At 35.9% G+C, this 20,909-nt stretch overlaps 1 protein-coding gene across 3 annotated transcripts; it reads right to left on the bottom strand.

Moving 5' to 3' along the window:
- Positions 1-839: 839 nt before the first annotated feature.
- Positions 840-19,154, bottom strand: LOC127935877 (nuclear receptor ROR-beta). 3 transcript variants are annotated; one of them, XR_008148196.1, is made up of 11 exons: positions 18,872-19,153; positions 13,314-13,399; positions 12,949-13,090; positions 10,704-11,171; positions 10,129-10,250; positions 9,919-10,051; positions 8,649-8,756; positions 6,998-7,108; positions 6,742-6,854; positions 3,833-4,255; positions 840-3,779 (listed from the first exon to the last, which is right to left on the bottom strand). XR_008148196.1 is itself a non-coding variant. In XM_052534086.1 (10 exons), exons 1-10 carry the CDS (start codon positions 18,876-18,878, stop codon positions 4,094-4,096), a joined length of 1,452 nt encoding a protein of 483 aa, XP_052390046.1. In that variant the 5' UTR covers positions 18,879-19,153; the 3' UTR covers positions 840-4,093. The 3 variants fall into 3 exon arrangements, 1 of the variants encoding a protein (XP_052390046.1); XR_008148198.1 differs by lacking the exon at positions 840-3,779 and adding an exon at positions 5,325-5,948 and having other exon boundaries at positions 4,106-4,255; positions 18,872-19,154; XM_052534086.1 differs by having other exon boundaries at positions 840-4,255.
- Positions 19,155-20,909: the final 1,755 nt, after the last annotated feature.

Below are 20,909 nucleotides of genomic sequence, written 5' to 3'. Positions count from 1 at the left end.
TCTATATTAAGTATTTTATATTATTTTACTTGTATTTTGTTATGTATCTCTGGCAATAGAAAAATTCTGAGGCGTAACTATCTGATCGGATTGGCAGATTGAGTGAGTCTCGTTGCTTGCAAAAATACAAACTATCCAGCTTCCGGGTTAATCTTTATCTACCCGTGTGTTTAAAAACAGTTTAGGTTGAGTTTATTACTACGTTTTGAATTAAAACAGCAGTCAAGACAGAATTATGTAACTAAAAACACATTAAAAAGCATGTCTTCACCTATATTATATTATTGTTTATAAGTAACTGAACTGAAATAAAGTTCGCTGAAGCAGACCAATCAAAAGGGACATTTCTTTTTCAAGAATAAAATCCATCTTTATTTTTTTTCTTTTCTTTCATTAAGTCATAATCTGTGTCTTATAATTCAGGTTGAAAGAAAATATAATAGTACATTATCAGAAAGAAGAAAGGTCTTTGACACTTTGTGATTGACATTCACAATAATAATAATAATCATATTATATATATATATATATATATATATATATATATATATATATATATATATATATATATATATATATATATATATATATATATATATATAAAATATAGCTACAGGACACAGTGATCAAGAATACAGGTCTCCTATTCGGTGCAAAGTGTGTATGTGTGCGTTATATATCTGTGTGTGTGTATGTGTGTGTGTGTGTGTGTGTGTGTGTGTAGTCGGCAGAGGATACTGGTGAGAGAGAGACCAGTCATCTTCCTGAGAATAAATCTGTGTGTGTGTGTGTGTGTGTTGTGAAACACACAGAGCAGAAACATTACTTCTACAAAAATGAAATAAACATGAAACCACAGAAACTGTTTTAAAGGGTGACTGAATGAGACAAACACAATTTCGTCTTAACAGGAAGGCATGCATCAAAGGCCTAGAGATGGGGATTATCCAAACAACACATTTAAAAATACATTACACAGACAGAATTCCCATACTCCACATTCTTAAACAAATGCAGGCTACACTCCTTGACGTGAGAGGTTGTAATGTTGGGCGAACAAAAAGACAAGATTTCCTCTTGTTCATTAAAAAACGAGATACAAATCATATTTTATCTTTCATACAAAATACAAGCTCATTCGTTCATCTCAAGCACTTAAAACCAGTTGTGAAGTATATATAGTAGTACTATAAAAAAATCCAAGAGTAGTGGAGAACTCTGTAGAAGCGATGTTTTGGTGCATGAGTACGGAAAAATAAGATGGAAGAATGCGATCCGGGTCACAGAAATGGACAAAAGAAGATACAATCAACAATTTACAGAATAATACAACAGGAACCACACTGGCCACGAGTTGCATCTGTACCTGAAACCTGCTGGACTGAGCTTTGATTGAATCTCTACTTCTCTTGTTCTTTTCGTTCGATTTGTGAAAATGCTTTAGCATCTGAAGACCATCAGACAGGTGATCCCATACGAGGAAGGTTCTCTTAACATGAGACTGGGGTCATCAAGGTCATCCCAGCTCTGTGTGTGTCCCAGAGAACAATGTCGAAAAGCCATCCAGCCTGGCTCAGAATAACTGTCCGTCTCCTGTAAGCGTTTCATCTAAGTCACTTGTGGAGGGCAGTTCCGGAACAAAATTCATGCCAGTTCATCTTTTGTATCCAGTATTCCCATGCACATGCTGGAGGCAGTCAAAAGCCGGCTGATGAAAGTCTTGGCTTGTTTATTTTTTTATAATTTCTATCTCTCTTCCTGCTCCACCGTTCTTTCTCTTTCTTGACTAAATATTCTAATTTATTAACATTCCTATTCAAAATAATCTTTTAGAAATGTCCATATAAATTAAATGAACATTTAACTGTTTCTTATTCTAAAGTGGCATTTACAAGGGAAGGGGATGTTGGACTGAGGTTTCTCATTGCATTAAAAAAAAAAATTAAATAAAAAAATAAGGTGCAGCACCAAACACTGTGAAAATGTGCCTGAGCAAACAAGAGCATGTGTGGGTGGAACAACTGTGTCAAATATTGTACTTGCCAGCAGTCTGGTTCTGGAAGTAAAAACTGTTTTGGAGCGGCAAGGTTGTTAATTGTTTGTATATTATTTTGTTACAACCAACTTTTTTCATTATTTCAGCTTATGTTTAAAATAGTGGACAGTTTTATTTAACAGTGGAATTTGTAATGAGAACAATTACCCATGATGCTGTGCAGACAATCACACCAATCAGTCGCACCCAACAAATCACAGCAAAAGAGCTTGAAGGGAACGCAAATGACATGAGTCAAAATACTTAAATACTTATGCATGTAAGTGCATATTTTGAAATAAACTTAAAATATACTGTTTCTATTGATTCAGTCCAAAACTTTAAATGAATCGTTTTTTATTTCACCATCATTAAATTGATTGTCAGTCGCGGTGCTTCATGAGTTTTAATCCTCACTAAAGACATTAATACAATCTTGTTCCTGTGTTTTTGCCACTTTTTTTATGTTATGTAGTAATTCTCCTTGTAGCTTTTTGGTTTGGCTCATGGCTTGTAACACTTTAACAAAGGCAAAATCACTTTGGGGTAAAAAAAAATACTTCCAAAACCAACACTGCTGAAAAATTGTACGGACACTAATGCACTCTATTCTTTATAGTCATGCCATCATTTGCAAACCCTTTATATAGAAGACTGTATTCTGTTGAATACATTTTGCATATAATTACGTGTTAATGCTAAACACTGTTGCACTCAGAAGTTGTTAACTAGAGTCTAATACTGTACTAAATGTGACAAATTCAGCTGAATATGAGGTATGAGGTCATGTAAATAACTGTAAAAGTGAGGATTGTGTGGTTGCTGTTGTGTTATTGTAACAAAACAAGTTGTTCACAAATGTTTGGCTATGACTGCACACTTATTGTGATTACCAGGTGGATGAATAAAACCTGGTTTGTTTAAATATCTGTAAAGGAATATTCAAGGTTAAATACAAGTTAAACTCAGATGCTATCAGATACAGTTATGAACTGTAAGGTTATGAACAGCTGTTTTATAACTGTACAGCTGCCCCCTAGGCTTCCACTATAAGTGCATTTCTTTCAATACTTGTTCATTTTCAGAGATTATTGAAAATTATTTTTGAAAATTATTTTGTCTAAATATATTATTTTCAAAATTATTTATTATTGATTACTAATGATTATTATTAAATTAAACAATTAAAAATATAGCTATTTTAAACTGAGAAATGAGCTTGACTTGTATTTAATGTGGAATGTTCCTGTAGTACTGGTAACATTGGTCCCTTCATTTTTAATTAACAATATGGGCACACCAGTTTTTTTGTTTGTTTTGTTTTTCCAAGTGGATTGTCATAAAGTCTCATAAAGCATAACGCATGACCAAAAGTGCATTGTGTACATTCGGTCTCAAATCAAAATAAGTGCTTTTGGGATACATTCATGATTCGTCTGAGGGCGAAAAAGTGAGGGGAGAGGGAGGAAAAAATGTGATATTAGTGCTTTTAGAGTGATTCAGCAGGGAATAATAAGTTTGTTGCAGTCTTGTGCTCTCCTGAATTTTCATGTGGAAGAGTTTTATCCTGTTAAATTCTTAAAATGATAAGACCTCTTATAAAACTCCTTTAAATATCTCTGTGTACAGATGCAGAAGCAATAGTGACATGCTTAGACATCAAGTTGGGACTAAAGCCTTTGCAAGCATACATCTGTACATAAAAGATATTTTCCATGAAATAAAAATGGATTTGAGAGCGCAACTCCAGGAATAATCCCATTATGAATGAAAATGTTTTTTGTGGTCGAATCTGACATATTTTGTTGGCCCTAATGTTTGTGTATGAGTGTATGCGCAGCAGGTTAAGGGTGTATGTTTATAGTGTATTGTGTGTGTATGTATGCTAATAGTGCTGCAACAGACTTGAGGATTCTCCCTGGAGGTTTTTCAAAGGTGTTCGGTTGAAATGCTGTTTTTACATGTAATGGCATCTCTTTCCTTAACACTCACTCGTCATTTCCCCTTCACACTCTGTCATTCCCTCCCTCACTATCTCCCTCTTTCTCCCCACTCTCTCTAACTGTTGGTGGAGTCAGGGAAGTTGATCTCACTGCCAAACACTTCCCTGTACAGAGGAGGGAAGCTGTAGGCTGTTTCTGGGTGAACCAGACGGAAGAACTCCAGCTTGTCTATATGTAGGTTACAGATGGACTTCATCTGCGGTAGTTTGGACACCATCTGCAAAACACAATAGATAGACACTTCAGACAACAAACTAAAAATACTGGATGTCTTAAGCCTGTCCTTTGGATTGTAGCACAAACATACTTTTTGCATGGCTATTTAGTAGTAGCAAATCAACCAAACAGTGGAACAGAAGATATACTACTGTTCAAAGTTTAGGGGCAACACAAGAAGTCTTTCTATATTCAATCCAAAATACAGTAAAAATGTGATTGTAACAAGTCTGCAGTTTACGTTTTTGAATTCCTGTTTTCCTGAGTTTCCTTGTTGATCTATTCTCTTAGTTGTCAATAAACTCCACACCTGTTTCTGTTCTCAATGATCACTTTCCTCCAGTTATTTAAGCCCTCCCTGATGCACCTGCCAACAGTCCAACTCCTTTGCATGGAGCATTGCTCCCTTGAGGACCACATAAGGGACTTTATCAACCTGGTAAATCTCAGCACCTTCCCGGAGCTAGGCTGACTTAATAGAAAATACACAATGAGTGGCCCGGGAAGATGGTAAGATTTTTGGTTCTGCGCTAGCCTGCACATAGAAGGTCCTCAAGGAAGTTTTGCTGCATTCGTGGAGTAGGTGCTGGAGAATAATGGATAATATTACTCTGTTTGCCCCGCTGAGGACATCTCCAGCCCCACTCCCAATCCAGAGCCCAGCCAGCCATCACCATCAAGCTATACAGAGCCAGAGCACGACGTAATCAACAAGCTATCGCAAACAAGAGCGACAGTGTGGATCATCGCCCTGGAGCCAGAGCCTCAAGGCACATCTGACCAGGTGCGTGAGCCGGTAACACTGTGTATCGCCTTGGGTTTAATACTGGACATCAACTGCTTGGAGGGAAGTCCCACCCACACGCCCGCCTCCGAGGATGAGCTGCAACTGGCCTCTGGATATTATGAGGAAATGAGGAAACTAAAATATATTTTTAATGTGGATTTAATAGAGCGGTTTGGGGAGATAATACCAGAGTCTCTGCTGGTTCTGCCCAGCCTCTCTCCCCCACCTCCTCTCCTAAAACCAGCCAGTTCCTCAGCCCTGTCTCTGCTTTTTCTCAGCTCACCCTCAGTCAGCATCATCCAGGCTCTCTGATTTGCCTCGGGTCTGCCAGTCTCCAGCTCTCTACCTTGGCGTTTGGGTCCCCAATCTCCACCTCGGCCCTTTGACCCATCAGCTCCGCCTTGGCTCCTAGCTCCCTGATCTCCACTGGTGCCTGTCATCCCAATCGCTCCACCGTCCCTCCGGCTCCAACAGTCTTCCGGATACCCGCCTCTGCCTAGCTCGCACCAGCTGTCTGCTCCACCTTGGCCCTCCAGAACCTCGATGTCACCCTGGCTCTGCGGCTCTCCGTCTCCATCCTGGGCTCCTTTTCCTCAGCTCCATCTCCGTCAGTCGATCCCCAGGTGTCGCCAGCCCTACCTCCACCATGGCTCCTCCCCTCCAGGGACTCCACAGTGGTCGATCTCCACCTGGCTTCTCCCAGTGTCTACTCTGCCCTGGCTCTATGAACTCTTGTGTGTCCTCTCCCTTTTGTCTGCCCTTCGCCTGCGCCTCATCCTCCTCCTGAACCCCCACCCAACCTCCTCCTTTGGACTGTTCGGCGTGAGGATGCGGTGTTCCTCTCAGTTTCTTTGTCCTGTATTAATGATGTTGGATGTTTTGTGCCCATGTGGTTGTTCTGTGCTCCCTGTGGATTTATTAAAATTACTTTCTTGGACTCTACTCCTTTATCGTGTGATTAATACTACAGCCACACGTGATATTATGAAAATTTTTACTACCATATTTTCTGTACTATAAGTCGCACTTTTTTTCATAGTTTGGCTGGTCCTGCGACTAATAGTCAGGTGCGACTTATTTATCAAAATGAATTTGACATGAACCGAGAGAAATGAACCAATAGAAAACATTAAAGTATTCAGCCACCAGAGGGCGCACTTTACTCTCGCGGCAGTAGATGGTAATGTTTTCTCTTGGTTCTTGGTTCTAAATAAATGCTACTTATATATGTTTTTTTCCTCATCGTGACGTATTTTTGGACTGATGCGACTTATACTCAGGTGCGACGTATAGTCCGAAAAATATGGTACTTAGAATAACATTCTATTTTCTAACCTTTTCTATTTGAAATCTGTTTTAAAATATAATTTATTCCTGTGATGCAAAGCTGAATTTTCAGCATCATTACTCCAGTCTTCAGTGTCACATGATCCTTCAGAAATCATTCTGATATGCTGATCTACTGCTCAAGAAACATTTATTATTATCAAAATTGAAAACAGTTGATTCACAAATCAGTTTAATAACTCACTAAATCACAAATTATTTTAGGACTTGAAATTCATTGACTGAGAACGTTTTGTTAGTTTTGTTACTCTCCTTGGCTGATTCATAATATTAGTGCTTTAATAATTTTTTCTTAAATATTCTTGAAGTTCAACTGTTTATCTGTAATGAGCTCTGCGTGTATGGCTCGTCACCTTATCCAGTTTCTCAGTAGTGGCTCTGTTCATGTGCAGGCTGTGCTGAAGAGCCACGTAAACCTTCTCCTGGAGCTTCTGCACCTGCTGAGACTCTGTCAACCACGGCCGATCTGAGCGCCACACAAACACAGAGCAGAGGGGTTTTTATTCTTGTGTGCAAATTTTTCCGGAAAGCCTATAAAAGCAGCTTTATAAACCTTTGCTTCAGGGAACAAAACTCTAAATTGGTAGCAGACGTGTGTGAGAGTCTCACCTGGAGCCAGCAGGACCGCAGCGCTGAATAAAGCCATTTCCTCCTCACTCAGCTGAAGACGGCTCAGACTTTTAGCCAAATCAAAGACAGCGTTCACCAGGTCATCACACCCTACAAAGATATGCACATGCTAGTTACCATGCTAAAGACGAAAAAAACAAATTACATTTCCATTGAGGGCCTAAATTTGCACAGAATCTGGTTTTATTTAGCATGAAATTATTTAATGGATCTACTGGGTTCCAATAATTATGAAGGAAATTATAAGATGTTCTGGGTACAAAGCTTTAGGTTATTTGTGAGAATAACACAGTTTCAAGCATTGCTTTATCATGAATATCATAGTTTGCCTCTATGTTTGTATTGTGCATTTTATCATAACATTAACAACGCATTTAAAGTTGTGATGAAACTGAAGTATCACCAAATATATGTTATTTTCAGAAGACAATTATGATATTTTAATGAAACATTACAAAGTCGTTTACAAAATACAGAATTAAATTAAAAATGCATGGATTAATTGTTCACAAAATCTGTAAAATGCATTAAAAATAGATAGGATGAATTTCATTTCATGCTTTAAGCATATACAAAAAAAAGCTAATAAAAATATGTGGAACAATCTACAAATAATTCTATCAACTTCTTTCAAAGATAAAGGTTTTTATTTGATATATTATGTGACGAGAGTGCTTTCTGCAGTGCATCCATTTAACTTTGATGAGCTATTACTCGCTCGAGCATCGCTTGTATTCACTAACTGGGTTAAAAACCCATTAGCTCTTGTGGCTTATTGATTCATGACGCCTCTGCTCTTGCTCTTAAGAGCTGCTGGTGTTTTGCATTACAAGGTAAAGAGGATGTGTTTGATGTGGAATACTACAGAACTGAATACTGCCTACTATTTTTTACCCAACAGTTTCACATTCTGGAACTGCACACATTTCAAATAGCAGATTACTGCAACATTGTGATCACATGACCTCATTACGTTTGATACTTAACCACTACTTAATCTTACCTGCATGTTTAGTTTCGCAAGGGTATCTAGTTATTCTTCCAAAAATTTTATTTTGCATTTGTAATGCAATTTTGTGTAAAAACATCTCAGTAGTATAAATAATAAAGTAGTATGTTAGCATGCTATTCTGATTTCACAGATTACATCTAGTTTGCATCTGGAAAGTATAACTGAGTGCATTAAATTATGAGATGCCTGAACCCAGTATGAATGTATTATATATTGCACATTTAAATCAACCATAGCTATTCTGTGTACACTTTACTTAAAGCCTTTAAATAGAATGCTTTGGAAAAGTAGTTGCATGAATTGCATTAATTATGCCTTAAATGCACCTAATAATGCATTGAATGATTTCATGAGTAGCTGTAACCACCGTTATTATACAATACTTATCTATTCACTGTTGCACTTTAAGAAAAGTATAATGCATTAAAATACATGACAAACAAACCTTCAAATGTTATATACAATTATTTAGGAAAAGATATAATGTATTACAATGTATATTATGAATACCATTATGATGAATTAAACAAAGGCTTCCAGTGTTACCACTTATACTGTATACTTTTGAAATAGTAACCATTAAAATGCATTATATTCTTTACATATCAGGACACTCACCGAGAGCTTTGAAGAGCTGAGGACTGGCGAACTTGCCATCAAAAAACATTGTGTTATTTGAAGAGTTGTAAGCACGGCACATTCGAATCAACAGGATTTCCAGACATCCTGGAAAAGTAATAGAGAGAAAGAGAGTGGCCAAAAAAACGTGATGGTGGGGGGAACAGGAAAGACAGAGGACAGAGACAAAAGGAAAAACAGACAGAGAAAGATAGAAGAAAGAAAGAAAGAAAGAAGTTGACAGAATGTTGGAGAAACAAACACAAGATGAGACAAGCATTAGTGCAAGTATCAAGAATAAAATTGAACACAGAAAAACATGGACAGAACTGAATCCTGTGGGGTGAATTCACGAAACAGTTGTGCATCTTTTGGACATCATTCTGACATAAAATTCACTTTTTTTATGTAACCATTTACAATCCTTCTTAACCAGCCACTGTATGTTATGAAATATCACTTCTGCACGAGCATTACGTTTTTGTACGTTTTCTAGTTTTTTGCATCTATGTAGATTTTTATCAACTCTGGAAGCAGAAAAAACATTGATTGACTGTAAAATAATGATTAAGTGTATTCTATCCAGACATATATCCAAATACAGTGCAGTCGAGTTATTTTAAAAATAATTATTTCAGGTGTTTGGTGTGGAAGCTTTTTTTTCAATTACAATCTGCAAATTCAGACTTTTTTATCCTCACAATTCTGAGAAGAAAGTCTTAATTTAAGTTTAAACTATATGCATGTTATATTACAAGAAAATTTCACAATTCTGAGCTTATATCTCATGTTTCGGAAAAAAAGTCTTAATTGTGAGATAGAAACAAAAAGTTTAAAGGAAAAAAAAAGTGACACAATAAGTCACAATTGCCTTTCTTATTTTTTATTCGGTGGCAGAAATAAGCTCCCCTAGTGTGAATTACAATGCATCCTTCACAACCAAACATTCTGCATTACTCGCCTAGTGCAAATTGCACTCAACACTAATTTTGTGGGTGTGTTTGCATTTGCCATTATCTGAATTACATCATGTCAATATCTGCTCTCAGAGTATTCTAGATGTAGCATGAAAGATGAAGCTCATGACACTCAGAGTGTTAGAACATTACTAAATGTGATTAAAGTAATAAAGAGATTGAACGGCCACCCAGGGCCACATCAGAAATGCCACATCATGGCATTGAGTGGATAAGGTGATGCGAGTGAGAAATCGGTTGTATAATCTGGGATTACTCATCTGTAATCCGTGTGAGACAAAGACAGCACTGACCTGCTTTGAGCAGGATGATCTGGTCATTCTGGCAGAGGTCCATGAATCCAGAGATGCGTTTAGCGAACTCCACGACGTACTGGATGGCGTTTGTTATGTGCAGGGCACACTGCTGCCACATCCATTCTGCAGACTGAATGCACCGAGATTGTTAATACATCTGTGTTTGTGTATCTGTTATGTACTTGTCTGATATAATGCTGGGTGTACCTTGAGCTGAAAGCTGCGGGTTTCTTCAGGAGTGTAGAGGTTCCAGGTGAGTTTTTTCAGCTCTTCTGTGGTGCACTGACTCGTCTCCAGGTGAGACTTCACCACATTTTGAGTGATTCGCTCTAAACAGAAATTCAACACATTGACACATTTGCCTTTAGTATCCGTCTATCTAGATATTAATAAATATATCAAACAGACATAACAAACAAATAGTATAAAAATATGTTATATAGATATACCTTTAGATAGATATTAAAAGTACTAATTATAATTAAATAAACACACACACACACACACACACACACACACACACACACACACACACACACACACATATATATATATATATATATATATATATATATATATATATATATATAAACAATTATATAATCTATAAAAATAACTATATATAGCTGCACAAGAGGATTTTCATTGTATTATAGTAATAAACATTTGGAGGAAAATTGTTATTAAAATAATGTCAGTATCTTATCCTTGTTATATTAGCATAATGATTCAAATGAATAAAGGACAAGATCACAAAATGAAAATCTCAAATGACAGCTCACCTATGTCCTGTAGAGAGCAGTTGTCTGGTAGAGATCCCAGGAGAGAGTGTGTAAGAAGACTGTTTTCAGGTAGAATATACTCATGCTTCACTTCCGCCAAATCTACTGTGCTGGGCTCTGGAGAGCTCTGATTGGACGAGCTTCCACTTCCAGCACTCCCGGACCCTCGGCCGCCCCCGAGCATCTCCAGAGAGCAGTACTCGCCCGCCTCCTCTGGGGTGAGAGGCAGGTCAAACAGCAAACCGTCAGGCAGCGTGGCGATGTCGTCCAGGTCACTGAGGTTAGAGCTCGAACCACCACTGCTGTATGGCCGACTGTGTGTGATGTCTTCACCCGTCTCTTCACGGTCATGTGATGCCAGACCACCACCCAAACCTGCCAGACAGTCCCGAGACAGCTGCTGGTGCCGCTGCACCTCTGCGTACAGGCTGTCCCGCTGTTTCTTTGACATTCGGCCAAACTTCACCGCTACAGAAAAAAAAGTATTGCATATTCACTTAGTATAATTTACATTATATATAGTATTTATTTACAGAAGTTTAAGATCTGATTTTATTTATTTATTTATTTTGAAGAAATATTCATATATTTTAATATTTTGAAATAATTTATTCAGTAAGAATGCAAAAACTGCTTTCAGCAAAGGCATGTATAATTTCCATTTAAAATAAAGATTTCTATCTCAAATATATACTGTTCTTTTAAAATTTCTATTCATTAAAGAATCATGAGAAAAGGATCCATAAAAATATTTTTTTCAAAATTGATAAATATATATATATATATATATATATATATATATATATATATATATATATATATATATATATATGTTTCTTGATCAGCAAATCGGCCTATTAGAATGACTGCATATTAATAATGAAAAATTTGCATTTAGTTTTGAATCACAGGAATAAATTACATTTTAAAACACATGGAAATACAAAACAGTCATTTTAAATTGCATTAATATTTTACCATATTATTGTATGTATTTTACAATATTAATGTATTTTTGATTCAACGTATGAAGCCCTGGTTGGTATAAGAGGTTTCTTTCAAAAACATTGCCAACCCCAAACATACTTATCAGTATTGTATATTCATTATATTTATTACTGTATTTATGACTGTTTAGTTTTTTTATTTGCAAAATATTAATGCTATAAATTAATAATTATATTGTATCTATAAAAAAAATAAACTGTAAAGTGCATTAATATAATATAATTGTTACATGTTTGTTAAAAAAATGTTTAAAAAAAACTGTTTTGTTTGGTTCAAAATATATTTTCTCAAATAAATATCTCACACAAATATACAGTACAGAAGTTTATATAGATAAATATATGTATTCTATTTCTAGGGTGAAAACAAATAGCTCTTAATTTATCTTCAATATATATGGGGTCTTAAATTCACACTTCTAATTCTATTACACTGAATCATTAAACCAAAGAAAATGATTAGTGTCGTCTGTTACATAAACCACTAAGTCCTGATTTAAAGCTGCAGTAGGGAACTTTTGGCGCTCTAGCGGTTAATAAACAGAACTGCTTGCGTCTTGCGGAAGAACATCGTAGCCGGAACTACTTCTCTCTGTTTATGTCTATGAAGAATCACAAAGGTACTGGGTTACTCCGCCGCGGTACCCCCGAAGTAATCTAAAATAGTCCGAATATAAACACTTATTATAGGTGCACCCTAGTGATTCAGGACAAGCCAAAAACACGGTTAGGAAAATGGATTCATGGTGTACTCGCTTATTATATAAATTTTTCTACATTTTGAACACAAACAAAGTTACGGACCGCAGCTCTGATTGGTTGTTTTTTTACCGGGAGCGATGGAGTTTCTGCAAATGGCAATATGACCACTGGGAGGAGCCAGAGGAGCTTGATTTTTCACAGATTATCTGTCTCATATTCTACTGTCAGCATATAATGACAGGTTTAACAAATATGTAAAAAATATTTTTTTACAAAAGTTCCCTACAGCACCTTTTAGACGATTCATAAATAAAATATATGATGACACAGGTTTTTGTTTTTAAAGAGATCATTCACACATTTCCCCTTTACGTGAATCAAATCAGGCTCAAATCGTGACTGAATAATACCATGTAGTTGCAAAAATCATAATTGTTGACATGAAGTCCCCCTCAGCTGCCTTTGACCCTGCTTCTCCTCATACAGTACTAATATTCGAGTCATGGTTCCTAATATTTAGTGTTCGTTGGGCTCACCATCACGGCTCATGCCGAGTGCCAGGCACTTCTGCAGACGGCAGTGTTGGCAGCGGTTCCTGTTGGTTCGGTCGATCTGACAGTTCCTCTGCCGTGAACACGAGTACATGGCATTGTTCTGCTGGCTGCGGCGGAAAAACCCCTGCAAAACAGAAACATGGTTACCTGGTATACCCTGGTGCCACATGACGAACAGAAAGTCATATATACTGAGCCAGAAAACAGATGCATACTAATAACATCTGGGTAAAACATAAGGAGGGACAGAGCACAAAAGGGTCATTTTGAAAGTGCACATGTAGGGTAAGGAAAAAAAAAGAAAATATGATATTGTAATCATTGGGGTATTAAGGCAGAATTCTTACCTTGCACCCTTCACATGTAATAACACCATAGTGAATCCCAGAGGATTTGTCACCACAGATTTTACATGGTATAACCTCAATTTGAGCTGAAAAACAAAACAAAAAAACAAGCATTGTTTTAACAATTAAAAGGAAAATGATTTCATGATACACAAAGAAAAGCACATTTGCAAAAAGAACTGTATTCATCCAGAGTGAGTAAAAGCGCTGGCATAATCATTCTGTACCCCTCACACCCAGCCCACTTCCTCTTTGAACTGAACTTACTCACTCAGTAATGCTGAATAAAGTCCTAATCTTTGTTATTTTAAGATCAAAATGTATTTTCAATGCTTCAAAAATTTCTAACTGACCCTCTGATGTCACATGGACTACTCTGAAGATGTTTTTCTTATCTTTCTGGACATGGACAGTATACCGTACACACAGCTTCAATGGAGGGACTGAGAGCTCTCGGACTAAATCTAAAATATCTTAAACTGTGTTCCAAAGATAAACGTCGGTCTCACGGGTTTGGAACGACATGAGGGTGAGTCATTAATGACATAATGTTCATTTTTGGATGAACTTACTCTTAAATATATCATACATCTATCCACATTTCCTATCGATGATTTCTGTATGGCACATCAGTACATACAACATACTGTCTTTTTGTCAATTGTGTATTGTTTTTACATATTCATTTTAACCCACTTAATTTTATTTTGTTACACACTTTTGACTTGTCATCGAGTCTGTGCTCTGGATGTTTCTGTCACCAAAACAGATTCCTTCTGTGGGTGCACACACTTGGCAATAAAGCTCTTTCTGATTCTGACATACACCACAAATAATATCAACCAATGAAGATTACAGTAGGACAGAGAGAGATTTCTCACGCTCTGCAAGACATGAAGGACAGAAATAGCCAGAGGATTGATTTTCTGACTGAAGGTGTATTATGAGACCTTGATACGACGCATATGATCAGTGGAACAGTGTGTAGTGACTTTTAGAAACTAGATACCTGGCATCCATGCAGACAGAAATAAAACCCATATTACATTTGATACATTTAAGTATAAAGAGTATAAATAAGTATATAATTATTGATTTTTATTTTTTTATAAAAGTGATAAAAATATGATATCAATTATTATGCAATAAAACGTATTTTCATATTTAATTATATTTGTTTTTATATATGCAAATATTTATTTATTGAAAAACTACATAAATAAAAAATTGTTAATAAATGAATAAATGAAAAATAATAAACTAAATAAATAAATAGCTCTGTGATAACAATTACACAATTATTATGTAATAACAAATGTTTTGTGCTGTCAAACAATTAATCACGATTAGTTGTATTCAAAATAAAAGTTTGTTTACATAATGTGTCTACTGTGTATATTCATGTTTATATAAATACACACACAAACACACACACACACACACACACACACAGTATATTTTGTATGCAATTCATCGTGATTAACAGCACTAATATTTTTATATTTATATTACATTTATGTTTTTTATATGAAACCATGCTTTTAATTATTGACAAATACTAAATAAATAAATAAATAAATGAAAAAATAAATGAAGTAAATAAAGAAAAGTGTTCTTATATATTTAATGATAAATGTTTGAGCTAAAATCTTCACACTAATAAAAAAAGTTTATAAAAATGTCAAGAATCAATTTCCCATGTATATATATATATATATATATATATATATATATATATATATATATATATATATATATATATATATATATATATATATATATAATGAACTTTCTTACATAGAATTAATAAATCACTGAATTAAAAAAAAAATTATTTGTTTTGTGATAGTAACACAATTATTATACAATAATTAGTGGTGGAATGGAAGAAACTAAGCTTGCAAAAACACGCTATGTAGGAAAAAAACATCCTCCATTTTGTCTTTCTAGCTCTGTCAGCTGAAAGCAATGACCAAGATACACTGTGGCATGCAATGGAAAATCTGTAAGCCCTTGGGTGCCCCTCCCGTAGCGCTCTCTGTAGTGTTATATAACCTTCGTCTGCAAACATTCCACCAACACGCAATTCAGGGCTGCTCAGTCTAATAATGCAGATGTTCCACCTCCCTGCCACTTCTCAAAGCCTATTGGTTTAAGTTTGGGCAGATGTGTCTGTGATTGGCCGACTCAGTGTCACTCAATTCAGCCTGGCAGGATGCCCATGTGGACTCGCTGTCCTACTGACATACTTTCTCAGTGAAAAGGGGAGGGCAGCTGTGGGTGGATCTTCATGCATGTAATTTTGAATTGGCCTTTCCCTTTTCTTTGTTAAGGTGGAGCTGGTTTCGATGAGAAGGCATGACATTTGTGACATTTGACTTTTTATTAAGACATTATTTTATATATTTAATTATACACGTGTAACCCAAAAAAGTGCATTAATACACAATATGTGTGTGTGTGTGTGTGTGTGTGTGTGTGGGTGTGTGTGTGTGTGTGTGTGTGTGTGTGTATATATATATATATATATATATATATATATATATATATATATATATATATATATATATATATATATATATATATATATATATATATATATATATATATATATATATAAAATGTACGCACAACAGTTATTTCTGGTTCTTGAATCTGATTAGCTGAGAGCCTTTTCCAGAGGTGCTTTTTTAATTTATTATTATTTTTTTAATAATGGCTTTTCTATTTAAAACCTATCCATTTAAAATAACATGTGTGTGTGTATACATACATACATATAATTTACATATATGTATATATAAATTATTATAAAATAATTGTATAAATTCAAGAAAAAAAACATTAACTATTAACTATTAAGCCTGCTACATTAGCCATTTAAAAACAGTAAAAAATTTAAAAGGGATTCTTGAAGAGTTTCCATTGCACTTCATGAGGAATCCTGACCTAAAAATATCTAATGTACTCATCTGTTTCATATTAGCATCACTGAGGGATCATGATCTTTTAGTTTCCACAGCCTCTTACGTTCTAAATGCCATCTGTGTGATATAATGGAGAATAAACAAAAAATAAAGACAGATGAAGAATGTTTTTATGTGCATGGCGATTCAGGAAAAAGGTTCAAATGCACTTTAGGTGGCAGCGGCTGTTATCTGTGTTTAGGTAGGTACTGTAATCCAATCAGCTTTGAGAAAAGAATACTGTGTTAAGCAGTAAAGTCTAACTTGGTGAAATAACACAAGACAGCAGATTAGATTAAGGAGAAGAGAAGAGCACAACCGATTTTCAGCATAAGCATTCAAGCTAATGCAAAAGGAGCCAATGACCCAACAAATTTCACAAAACAACCTTTTAAATGTAGACAGTTGTGTATCATTTTTTATTTTTGACCAAACTGCATATAATAAGGGGTAGCCATGTTACTAATCACAATTGAATTTTCTCTCAATGATGTGTCTGTCTTGTCACAGTGATGAGAAGAAGGGTTTCTGGTCACATGGTTGGCATATGTAGGCCAGAGTAAAGAGCAATGATTTAACACCTCACCTATTTTATATAACACATCCCTGGGTCTCGCTCAAGCAATATGAAATTAACTTTATGCAGATAGACCAGAATTACACTCTAGTTTCTGGTAAGACGGCCGGTCAGTGTGTCAGTAAGTCACTTTTGGTTTCTGCTGTCTGGTTGTCATGAAACCAAAGTCATTCAAGTCATGATCACTTTAAAAGGTGTACGGATACCAAACTAAACAGTAAGAGAGGAAAACGGCAATTCTATAAAATAAGATCCACTCGTCTAATGGCTCTAAATGGGAAAACAGCTTCTTTTCTGTATGTATTAGTCTGTGTGTGTTTTCTTTAATATGAAACGATTATCGTCATTTTAGTGTTGACTAAATAAAAATGAAGCCTTATTATTAGAACTGAGAGGATGTGAGTTACATAATGATCGATGACACAAAACAGACCACGCAAAACTTCCAGGATTTATACAAATAAATATTCCTGACAAAGTGCAGATCTGCTCTTTTTCAATAGAGAACATAACCTGCTACATCCTTCCTGTCCTCAGCTGGCCTGTGAACATGAGCCACGCTGTGTATATTTAAACACAACCCCACCTCACAACAGTGTGTCCGGACATGTACGCCTGCAACTGCCTTAAACATTTGTTCAGAGAGCAATCAAAAAAAGAGAGACACAGAATCACTTTGAGCTTACAGGCAAAGAGTTTGGATCATTAGTTAAATTAAAAAGAACAATGATTAGGATTTCAAATTTACTCAAACCCAGGTGAAGAATAAGAAGAAGCCAAGAATTTTGTTAAGATTTTGCAAGCAGAGACAGAATTAGTATAGCTTATAATCATTTAATTACATATTACAATTAATTATAAACGAATAAACGCTTTGATCCAGAATTTTAATAATTCCACTATGTGAGAGGAAAGAAAGTACAGAGTGGAAACTGCCTGGAAAAGCAATGTGTTATTTATTTTATAATCATTATACATAAATATTTGCTGCTGAGAAATAATCTGCTGAATTTTGGAGTTCTCAATCAGTTTTATTATAAAATAATATATAATACAATAAACATTTCCATGTAATAACTACATTTTTTATTAATGTTATATGTAATTAAATCCATCACATATTTCGGTATAATATACAATGTAAATAGAATAATAGATTTTAAATCCACGCAACCACGTGTTTAATTTTTGCATATTATGTTCATGCATATTTAAAACGTGTTTATCGACAAGAATTTACAGAAAGTCACCATTATGCATGCATTTGTTACATAAATAGTTGAGATTGTTTATTGTTTAGCCTCTAGATCAAGATCGGAGTTCAAGTTCAAACTCAAGTTCATGATGGAAGGCAAAGGCGGTGGCCATCATCACCAACAGACCGCATGTGTCTGCACGACTCCGGCAAAGCGCCTCCCCTCGCTCGCGCTCTATCTCTCCCACAGTCAGCCCCTGCTGTGAATGCTGTGTAATGCTCAGTGACATAACTAGGTCAGTAGAACAGCAGGTTCGAGCGCTGCTCGCACACACAGCCGGCCATGCTGCCCTGCGAAAACAACAACACGCAGCCGACACCTCCATCTCCAACATTTACACTCAACAAAATATCGCAAGAACCGCATAAAGCGAGGGTTTAACTCACAACAAGTCGTGTTTACTGAAACATTAAAGTTTACTTGATAAAGAAAAACATTCCACTAATTTGACTCTCATTACTTAAAAAACAAACACACCTGTCAAACATGCCAGAATCACGACCTGCCGTGATTTTGATACATTTTTACATTTTACAACGAATTCACTGTATCTTTTGACAAAGAATGGAACGCCAAAAACGCGTTCCTAAGTAACAAGTGACCGCGCGGCGACTGTGACAGGAAAGCAGTGCATTTAAACATATGTGCACACATTTTTATAGCTATATGCTGAAAAAAAACTGTTTAAAGAGCGTTTTATAAGCAAAATGCAAAGTAGGCGTAATAGTTCAATGTTATGCAGTGCTCCGAGTATCTTACCTCTCATTTTGACCGCGGTTTCTTGATTCTCCGAAGTTTATGGGGTGCGGAGTAATATTGTTCGGACTAAGTAGATAACATAAGACAGTTACCTAAATGTAACTTTTCAGTTCCGAATGTGAGCATTATTAGGAAAATAAAATATAAGAGAGCTCCTCAAAGTAAATTCGCAAAGTAAGGTTTACTGTTGCGCTTCAAAAAACTAAAGTCGCTTTCGATGCGGTATGAATCGTCGTCGTCCTCCCTCTCCTCTCACTCTATCCTGCTAACCTACTTTTCAGCCGCGTGGACTCTCGCATGATCTCACTGCCGCGCACTGCTCACGGGGACGCGCATCCAGTCAGCGCTTAAGGTGGGACTAGAATTCGGTCATTCAGAGTGATTTTTTCATTGTAACAGTCAAATTGAATTAATTTAATGTAAACTAGTTTCAAGAGGACAACGGACTTTGTCATAGAGGCATACATTATTTGATTAATTAATTAATTAAAATTAATTAATGAGTTTATCGAGATTTTGTACAAGTCTTCTATAGGCTACATTGTCCTTGAATAAAAATATTTACATTTACAAAAGTTCTCTACATTTTAAAGCAAAAATAAATAAATAAATAAAAATAAATAAGAAATGAATATTTGTCATGGCCAGCCAAATCAAAGGTTGTGAGGGACCAACCAAAAAAAAAAAAAAAAAAAATACTATTAAAGTCGATAGCTACGGTCAGCTCTGTGGTTTTTGACATATCCTTCAGAATATATTATTTTGTGTTGAGCATAAGAAAGAAATTAATACAGGTTAATAATATAGGTTTGGAACAAGTGGAGGGTGAATAAATGATGACAGAATTGTCCCTTTAAAGTCATTATTAATTATGTTACTTGTTAAATATCTGTCTCTATTGTACAAAGCACTACAAAAATGAAGGTGACTTGGAGTAAATAAGCCTTGGCTTGGCTTGTCTAATGTCAGCTAACTCACTGAGTCATTTCACAGTGTACAGTTCACTGGAAACATTTGAAATGTCACATTTAAATGTTGGTTGCGTTTAAAACTATATAATCAATGCCAGTTCTTTCCAATGCACACGCCAACAGACACCCATCAAAGAGACAGGATTGCTCTGCAAAATGGCCATTTTATTAATCAAACCAGGCAGAAGAAATCCCTCAGCCAAAAGGTATAAATAAGAGCCGGTCCTATAATACTGGCAGATGGTTATGTAATCCTTGGAGGCCTGCTGGAGGCTTGAACAGACTAATTATTCATTATTCATTTATTGTTGAGGGTGAGCATTAACCCTTTACTTTAGAGTCTAGAGCTTCTTAAATGAAATATTGTCAAACTCTTAATAGTTGCAAAGGAGATTAGTTATATTTGAACATTTCAGACAACCAAAAGCATGTGTTCCACATTCTATCAACACAATCCATTTGATCTGTGCATCTTTCAAAATCCTAAATGGAAATGATGACAAGAGACCGACTGTGTGTGGAATAGCTTGGTGATGCAATTCTCTGGCAGCGCTCTTATGAAACACAGAGAGAAGCTTACAGTAAGTAGGTTAGTGGAACAACCAGAGAGCAAACAGAGTGCTGTGTTCAATGCTGCCGCCTCCTCCCCCATCCGTTGTTCCCTCACCGTTTCATCCCTGTCTGCTTTTCTGTCCATCTTGAGGCTTGAGGTCCTGGGAGATCTGCTTTTCTCCTTTTCTTCTTGTTGCATCGTTTCTGATTCAATCTGTTTTATTTCTATCCGTTCAGCAGACTGGCCTGCTGCACCCCCTGCTACTATCTGTCTTTCATCTCTCCTCTCATGCGCTCATATGTCTGTCTCTCATGAAATAAACATCACGCCTGTGGAAGAAACTATTCCACCCATAACATAACAGCCAAAGAGTTATATTCCTGATTAAACACTTTATGGATGATAACCTTGATATAAAAGATGTCTATTGTAACATCTTTTGCCTTGTTAAGTTCCTTCGATTTTCAACAAGTGTTCTCTCATGCGTGTTCGGTAACTAATAGCAACAGCCCTG

The sequence above is a fragment of the Carassius gibelio genome, chromosome A2 (assembly GCF_023724105.1).
Source record: "Carassius gibelio isolate Cgi1373 ecotype wild population from Czech Republic chromosome A2, carGib1.2-hapl.c, whole genome shotgun sequence".
In the NCBI taxonomy this organism is placed as follows: domain Eukaryota; kingdom Metazoa; phylum Chordata; class Actinopteri; order Cypriniformes; family Cyprinidae; genus Carassius; species Carassius gibelio.
This window is presented reverse-complemented; position numbering and strand designations above follow the sequence as displayed.